Raw genomic sequence first — 9,284 nt, 5'->3', positions numbered from 1 at the left:
GCTTTTGAAATGTACCTCTGTAAGCCAACTATGACATGGTTAAAACACCGGAGAGGTCCGGGAGAATGGACCTATCATCCTTGCCTCACTGTTCCACAATTTCAACTAACAGGCCATTAATACGAGCTGCAGGTCAACGCACAGTAGAGCTACAGAACTCTAAAGCTCAGCCTTGGTTTTCCCCCATGAAACATTGATCTATAGCGGCAGCTTCACATACCCACTAAAAGCATAACAAAACTTTTCAAGATTACAGTTCAACGTCTCTTAAAACACTAGTTTAGAGTAAAATGTACAACCTCGGCTAAGACACTTATCCCTGTGAGCATTACCCTTGTCGGTAAATAAGGGCTGATGCTGCTGCTTTTTCAACGTATGACGCTACACCGAGGCCAAGAACAGTGGGACGTCCAAGGACTTTCAGCCATTCCCCCCCGTACACAAGAGCTGCTCTTAAAGGGCTTAATTCAAAAGCTTAATTCGCTATCAGTGCAATAGCGCCACTGGCCCTGACTTTAGTGCGTGAGTTCCTGCGCTAATTTTGATGGACTTGGGGCTTCCCGCCATAACAGCTCTTGGGCGGGAAGCCGCGTCATCGAAGGAAGCATAGCGCTAGAGGGAAGAGGGAGCGGGGCGTATGCGAGCCCCGCATTACAGAGGACAAACGGGCCATATATATATATTATATGGTGTTAGATTATCTATTATTTTAGGTTTAGTATATCTATATCTGTGACGCTCTGGAGTCCTGGCTAATAGCTTAAAGCAGAAAAGCCGCCTCTGCTATTTTCTTATAATTATCTATGCTATTTTTATTACCTTCTTTACCTGTAAAAGCTCCCTCCTAGAGGTGCTATTCCCCGCCTTTACCCCATGGGATACTCGATCTTATGGGCCCTGAATTTGCAGCTGCCTGCAACCCTGAAGCTCTTGCCTGGATATACTGGTCAGGGTAAAAGAAAAGTATAGCACTAATAAGCTAAAGTTGGAGGTTACTTAATTAGGCAGTTAAGAGTGATGGATTAGCAGAAGGTGTGATGGCTTTGTTTTAATTCAAAAAGTGAGAGCCAATAGAGTGCTAATACCCAACCCAATTAAATGCCCTATTTCTAGGGTTAGGCTTACTATAGAAAGACCTTTCTCCTGGCCTGGCGAGGCATATCTGGTAGCTTACTGACATACCCCTTTTCTTTTTTTTAGCGACTGGCCTTAGCCTACTAGGCCGCATTACTGTACTGTTAGATAGATGGTATCTTATTGGATTACTCTCTTGTATCCTTACCTAACGCGTAGAGCAGGGTAATATTGTCACGCAACCACCCATCTGGCATGCGAGAAAAGCCTCGGGTTGTGGTGCCAGAAGCACTTGTCAGAGAGACATTCCGTAGGCTACAGTGGTGGTGTGGAAGGTTTTAATTGGAGAGGAATACTCCATCATCTATCTATGCAGGTCGGCACTCTATTCCTCCGGCCAGCCGTTAGCCTACCCTCAGTCCTCTTGCTTTGCCGTCGGCACCACCAACTCCGGGACCAGGAACTAGGACGACATAACGACCCCCAAAAGCTACTGAACAAGCATAACGCAGCTGCCAAGGCAATCTAATTCATTGAACTGACTCAGATCATTAGGAAATTTCAGGATCGAGACCTAAATTGCCAAAGCTGAGCACTAGGGGGAGACTGTAGGTATCACGGTCGCGCAGCTTGATGCATAAGCACCAACAGAGCCTTAGCACGAAGTCACGAAGGATAGGTTTTTGGAAGCAATAGTAAATAGATAAAAAGATGGAGGAATAAGAGGCGGGGAGTCCAGATTTCTCTAACAGAAAGCCAGCGATTTGGATTCAAGATAGCGAATGAGGATTAATATGGGATATACTTAGGGATAGCTGGCCTCGTTTTAACAAGAAGGCGAAGTGGGGCGTTTGCGAGACGGACGCGTCGGCTGTCCGCCGAACCCAGTTAGCCGGCTGAGCCCTCGGACATAAAGAAGGAACTTGAATGTCACCTGGTACTGTGGGTTGGTTGTTCAAGGCATGTTGACAGGGAAGCACCCCGGCGTGTTGCATGATGTAGCTAAGGTTACTGGGATATCGTAAAACTTGGTCAATGATTGAATGTCCTTGTGCCAAAAGGTTGGATGATACCAGACGAAGTATAAATAGGAGGCTCATCGTCGCAGTACTTGACTCATTCGTTCGAGCATCTCTCCTCAGTTCGAACTTCTCAATCCAAATTTCCACTTCAAACAGACAACATGAAGTTGACCGCTGTTGCCACTACCCTCCTCACTCTCGGACTCGGAGCTAACATGGCTGCCGCGGCGTGCTGCGACATGAAAGTTTGCGATGGCTTCAACCTCAAAGGCAATTGCAAGAATGGCTGCTACCCTTACGGGAAGAAGGCTTTGATTAATAGAAGCGGACTTAAGTCAGCAGTTGCTTCCGCCAAGACTGATAAGGACTGCTATTGTGCACTAGGTCTCGCAAGGTTGGAATCTCTGCAATTTAATGGCCAGCTTTATTACATCAAGCTAACACATCAAACAGTGGTGGTTCTTGTGAGGTATTTACTTCCAAGCCCATGAACGTCCCTAACTTTTGCCTCACTGGTGTTAAGTATGCATACTGCCATCTTCAGTGAGCTATCGCTATCTCGAGATTATTCTCTTGATAATATCTCTTATGGAGACAATCACGCAGAAATACATTGGGATAGATTTTAGAGCGTTAGAAGAGATTGGTTTCTACTTGATTGTAGATAATCGAATAGAAGACAAGTTTCTTCATATCGCTTAGACTTTGGAAAACTGAATTGTTGGCCCTCGGTCCTGTCTTGTTATTGTTTTCGGGCAGTTGGTTCTCGCGCTCTTGTCACGCTAGCTTCTACTAGTTTCTCAGTAGTGGGGAATAATCGCGTCGTTAAACTCCACTCAGCACTCAGAAGCAGTCATACTGATTCTGAGAGTTCCCAGCGGACACCACGTGTAGATAAGAGCTTGTCGTCCACCAGCGTGGCAACTCTCTGTCGGTAATGGAGACTTGCTGGTAAGATACTGATTGCGTATGCGTTCTCTAGACGACGCACTGGCTCTCCAACCGCTTATTGCCGCAGCCAGCACAGTTGTCCGAAGTACCCTCCCGGACTTAAGACTCTGCCAGTGGAAACGCATGCTTCCATCAGCCAACAACTGCTCCGTTCAATATTTTGCTCTAATCTTGACCTCCTGTTTTTGCGTATTCAAAAAACACAACTTTCCTTCGTTCTAACACGTCTACACTCCAAAGGGTCCAGTCGCTCCACTGGTGCCTACCCTGTTACCGGCTGGCCGATCACATTCCAAGAATCGTCTTTACCAGGAATTGCGAGAATGTAATGACAGACTGGGTTTCATTGCTTAGGAAACTCAAATTCCCGGATCATGTTGCTAGCTCGGATGTCTGCATTTTTACCGCTTTCAAAGCTGTAAACAGTGTTATCTGCAGTTATAAAGAAACGCATTCTAGTGTAATAGTTAGGGTTTCTAAATAGGTAAACTTAATCTATATTAGGTTTATATTTACAGATTATATAAAGTATTATATTAAGTATATTTAAGTATTATATCTTTTAATAGTTAATAATATATATAAAACTTATTAAAGTAAAAAAGTATTATTAATAATTAATAACTTAAGTTTTACTTAATAGTAAATAAATATATATATATAWTTAAGTCTTTTATATTAAAGTAATATAATATAAAGTTAATATTAAATTTTAAAATAATATAATTTTAAAATACTATTTTTAATATTTATTAATTTTAGTTTAATTAATACTTTTATAACTTCTTAATTTTATATTTAAATTAAGTTATAGTATTTAATTAAGTAAAAATATAAAGTAAGATCTTTTATATATAATATAGCTATTAAGGCTATAATATCTAGCAGCTAGCTAATATATAATTAAGGTAAATTTTTAATATACTTATTATAATATTAGCTATTATTATAGGCTACTTCCTTTAATTAAGGTAATAATAAACCTTTTAGTATAGCTATTAATAGGCTATATTAACCAATTAGATTATATAATAATATTAAAGTATAAAAATTAAGTAAGTCCTTTAAAATGCCTTATTATTAAAATTGCTTAAAGAAGATTATAGTATTTCTTTAATATTAATAAATAGTAGCTATATTATAAAAAAGCTAATATATTTTATAATAATAATTAAATTTTAAGAAAGGTAATATTATATATTAAAAGTTATATTAATAAATATTAGCTTAAAAACTAACTAAAGTAATACTAGTATTTAATTATAGTTATACTTTATTTTAAATACTTTTTTTTAAATATAATAAAATAAAAAGTTAATAGGCTTTTTTTTAATAGTCTTAATATTATTCCTTTAAGTTTAAGTTTACTTTTTATTTTTTAATTGTAGAAAATTTCTTATAAAAATAAAAGCTTTATTTTTTTATAAAAGCCTAATTATATATTTTAAGTATATTTACTAAAATCTTTAAAATTAATGCTATTATATTTAATATAATTATAATAGCTTTACTTTTAAGTAATATAATAATATATATTAAATATTTAGTTATAAATTAAATTACTATTTTAAAAAGTATTTATTTAATAATAAAATTAATTAATTATATTAAAATTTATAATTAAATATTTATAAAACTTTTATATATTTAAAACTTAAAAAGTATTATTATATTAAATATTAATATAATAACTTTTAAAATAATAATATTATTAAATAATCCTTTTATTAAATTATTAAAAACTATTTTTTACTAATTTAATAAATTATAAAATATAATTATTATAGTAAAAATAATATAAAAGAAAGAAAATAAATATATAAGTCTTAAAGATAAAACTAATAAAAAAAAAGAGATTATATTATAACCTAACCTTAAAAAGTACTTATATTATATATACCTTTATAAGTTTTTATTAATTAATAAATAACTTATAATATATTAAAAAAGCGCTATTATAAGCTATATAATTTAACTTATAATTTATTTTATAACTTACTATAAGCCTAACTTACTTAACTATAAGTTGCTTAAGTATATAAATATATTTATTTAGTAATAAATAGAATCTAGCTTATTAATTATTAATAATACTTCTTTATATTAATTAAGCCTTATATATATTAAATTTACTATTAAGAGATATAATACTTTAATAATACTTAATTATACTTTATATAATTTATTAATAATAAACCTAAATATAGCTTAATTTAATATAGTTAGACTTAACTATTATATATATAATTTAATTATAATAATACTTAACTTAAAATAGCTACTAAAAGGAAAAAAAATAATTATAGTAATAGCTTAAAAATAAGGCTAATTAGCCCTTTATATAATACTATAACCCCTTTAACTTTATTATAAAAACTCTTTAAATTAAAATTTTACTTTTTTAAGCTTTAATTAATATAATATTATTATACTTATCTAGCTTTATTACTAATTACTTATAATAATTAATAAGCTATTTTATATAAATAAAAGTAATTTACTTTTTATTTCAAAATAAATAATAAGCTTTATATAATTAATTATAAATTAATTATCATTTTAAAAATTACTTTTTTTATTATATTTAATTTATAATATTAATTACTTTATAAATATTAAAAAGTAAATATTTTTATAAAAAATTAATAAAATATTTTATAATATATAAAAGTTAAATTATTATATATAATAATAAAATAGAAATCTATCTATTTAAAATTTAAAATACTTAATTAATATAATATCTTTATATAGCATTAGCTAGCTACTATCTAGATATAACTATTAATTAATAACTTTAATAGATCTCATAAAGCAGGTTCTGGACATCAGCTCTCTGTATCAAGGCATCTCCTATTGCCGTTCCCGTTAAGCCGCCAACAATTATAAACCCAACCTCAGCAGGCCTCAACGCCTCAATTGCTGCATTTCTAGCCCCCTCGACGCAATCTGTTGCCACCTTGATATCCGATCTTCTCCCGTACAACGCAGTAGCAGCGTAGCGTAGGCCGGGGCGGTTTAGCGCCTGAAAAAGGACGGGGACTTCAGGGCGGTACGAGTATGGCAGAACTGGGGGATCTCGCAAGAGGGCCGATATATCAGCCTCCACGCCCTGATAGAGCCTGTTCCTGTGCGCACTTTGTCGAGGTCCACCCTCTGGCGGTACATGAGCGTTGCAGAAAAGATAGTCTGCGGGGATAGGGGAGATTGCTGCAAGTCGACGGCCTCTATATCTGACACAGAGCAACACCGTGTCTGGATTTGCTTCCCAATCCGCCTCGATATGGAAGGTGACATCATCCGATGGAGATGATTCAGAGAGATCAAACTCCTCATACCCATCGTCAAGACAATCCACTAGGGGAACCTCGGAGGGCAAGACTCCCGGCTTGATTAATCCGTTGAAGTCTCTTGGTATGCCGCCAACGTCAACATCGAGAAGGGTAAAACAACCAATTTGTTGCGGAGAAGAACATTTGCCTAGTAGACTGTTGGTAATCAAAGTGCGCTTCCCAATGATGCCCAAACAGTCTACGTTTCTAAACCTTTCCTCTGCCTTCTCTGGATCGTAGCCAGTGGCGTGTCCACCCACAAAGAGCATGGAAAGTAGAGGAAGAAGCCTCGCCTGTCCAAACGATCGCGCACGTGGCGAATCTGGGGGCATTGTACGTAGTGAATGAGAGCGCATGTACCTCAAAAAGTCGGCTGATCGAAAACCCCAGGAGCCTTCCACTGTTTGGGATGCCAATGAGGAGGTGTCTACCAGTCTCCCAAAGATGTCATAGTAGTATCCCATAATGAATGACTGAAAGATGCAGAATGCGTCTATCTTCTGTGTGTCAGTCATCTCCGCATCGGAAATGTCTGATCCGATGTGAAACTCGTCTGAGCTCGTGGTAGTTGAAAGCCACGATAGAACGCTCGTGAAGGTGTTTCCAAGGCAGTTTTGAAGCCCCGTTACGATTTCTTGATTCGAATGGAACCCGAAATCTAACGCTAGGCGGTAAAGCTCATCAGAAGCTCTTCCAGCAGGTGTTCCAGAGTCTATTAGGACATAGACAAGGTTGGCTCCTTCTAGTCGGGCGGCCAAGCTGCCTGAGACCTCCCAGGGGCGTCGGCGTCTGGCAGACTGGTAGTATTCCTGGTACATGTTGCTATTGGTTCGTGCTCCTCGAACAGATATTCGAATGGCCTTTGCCGCTTTCCTCCCCTCTTTCCAAGCGATTCTGCAGCGGCTTCGAGCGTCATGTCCAATGGGGAAAACGCTCACAGCCTCTTCCGGATGCTTTAGAGGAACTGTGATTGAGGCATCTCTCTCCACAATGACTCTTGTGCCTTCCGGAGTTGTTATTGAGTGGATAAATGGTTGCGCTGAGTGAATGACTGTGCATGGGCGCTGACTTGCTTCTAATGACTCGACCGATTGGACATCGATAATGTCAATCCCCAGCTGGGATAGACAAATGGCTATCCCAGCAACATCAGATGAAGAGGTCTTGAAGAACGGTTCGTGAGAGCCGAGCAGCCAAGTCAAGAATTCTTCAACATATTTTGATTCTGTCCTAGGTAACAGTCCGCTCATGACATGGCCATTGCGAACCAACTCTCGACGGTACTTGTCCGCAGCTAGGTTGAGGCCACGCAGGACGGCTGTGGATCTCCAGGCGTTGAGACGAGACGAGTACTGAGATCGGAGAATGTCCTCTCCGTTTTCGTGAAGTTTCAAGAGAGACTTGAGCATGTTGTATACAATGTCTCTCACAAGGTCTTGTTTGACGAACTGCTCCAACACAGCGACCAGACAAGTCATGACGCTGGTAAAAAGGGATAGGTCCTATCCTGTTAGCATAAGAAATTTCAAGACAAAACCAGTTAAGCTAACCTGCAAGAGAGCTTTACTGTCTTTCAGAACCTGTTCTATGTCACGGTCCTCCAGCCGCAAGGGGCACCCATTTGCAAGAAGCTGAATCTGCTTGCTCCATCGCTTGTTGAAAGATGGGACATCGAGGAGCCCACGGCGCTGAAGGATGTTTGACGCGTCTTCTTCAAGAAGGGAAAGAAACTCCTTATCTCCGTCTGTAGCAGTCCACCAGTTTCCCACTCTCCTACCGAGAGCAACAAGGGTGGAAACATCACTGACACCCAGGCCCAAGGCGACAAGGGCACCAGGGGCAGTCATGACCTGGATTGACATTTTGAGTAACTGCTGTCTCCCAGCTCGCATGACTTGAAGAGGGATGAGATAATGGTCCCAATAAATAAGGCAAAGAAACTGGAATTTGAAACAAAGACACAGCCGCGCGGAATTGTCATTTACGAAGCGGGGTAAGAAGGCAACAGCTGTAAGGCAGCCAGTGTGAGAGTACTTATATGATCAGTTGCATCGAATTGCATTTTTATCCATGGCTATGTGAGAGATATGAAACCCTTGGATGTCTGCGAGAGATCCTTATTGGATGCTTAACCCCACCTTGCCTGAGGCCTTCACTGGATATTTCAAGAGGGTGTCAAGCTTGAAAGCACTGGATTGGACAACTAAGTAAGGCATTCTATGCCACGTTTGCCTTATGCTGCGCCGCTAAAGGTGTTATAGGACATGCAAATTAGGCTCCCCTAGGCTTGAGTCCTGGGGCACTTATTAAGTTAATTTTATAATTCTATTAGCTATATTTAGGGATTTCTATTTTTAATTCTTTATTAAATAGTTTATTATAAATTTAATATTCTTTTAGAATATTCTTATATTAATTTTAACTATTTTTTATATATAGTTTATCGTTTTAAGGATTTTATTTTTAAGGATATTTAAGATTTTTAATTTTTAATTTATATCTATTTTATACTTATATTATACTTCTTTTAGAGCTAATAAATACTATATTTTATACTTACCTATACTATTTTTTTTAATTAAAATATAAAATCTCTTATTATTTATTATAATTATTATTATATTACTTTTAGGATTATTAAAAAATATAACCTAGCTAGTCTTTTAGTTAATATATAGATTTTTTTATTTAAGCTATAAAATATTAAAGAGTATATTTATTTCCTTTTTTATTAAAATAATATTATAACTTATTTTTTAACTTATTTTTTTAATATTTACTTTAAGATAATTAATCTTTTAATTTAAAAAATTATTATTATAGTTAAAAAGTTATCTTTTTATATTAAATAATATATAGGGTTTTTCTATCTTTTTCTATAATAGCTATAACTCTATAACTATTT

The 9,284-nt window shown here is 36.4% G+C and overlaps 2 protein-coding genes across 2 annotated transcripts; one reads left to right on the top strand and one right to left on the bottom strand.

Annotated features, from left to right (window-relative positions):
* Window positions 1–2,257: 2,257 nt before the first annotated feature.
* FMAN_15349 (uncharacterized protein) lies at window positions 2,258–2,643 on the top strand (the record flags this gene model as incomplete). Its single annotated transcript, XM_041824944.1, has 2 exons — window positions 2,258–2,490; window positions 2,550–2,643. 2 exons carry the CDS (start codon window positions 2,258–2,260, stop codon window positions 2,641–2,643), a joined length of 327 nt encoding a protein of 108 aa, XP_041690374.1.
* Window positions 2,644–5,844: 3,201 nt separating this feature from the next.
* Window positions 5,845–8,241, bottom strand: FMAN_15348 (uncharacterized protein; the record flags this gene model as incomplete). Its single annotated transcript, XM_041824943.1, has 2 exons — window positions 5,845–7,881; window positions 7,930–8,241. 2 exons carry the CDS (start codon window positions 8,239–8,241, stop codon window positions 5,845–5,847), a joined length of 2,349 nt encoding a protein of 782 aa, XP_041690373.1.
* Window positions 8,242–9,284: the final 1,043 nt, after the last annotated feature.

The sequence above is a fragment of the Fusarium mangiferae genome, assembly GCF_900044065.1.
Source record: "Fusarium mangiferae strain MRC7560 genome assembly, contig: FMAN_scaffold019, whole genome shotgun sequence".
Taxonomy (NCBI): Eukaryota; Fungi; Ascomycota; class Sordariomycetes; order Hypocreales; family Nectriaceae; genus Fusarium; species Fusarium mangiferae.
The sequence above is the reverse complement of the archived record's forward strand: the minus strand, read 5'-3'. Positions and strand labels throughout refer to the sequence as shown.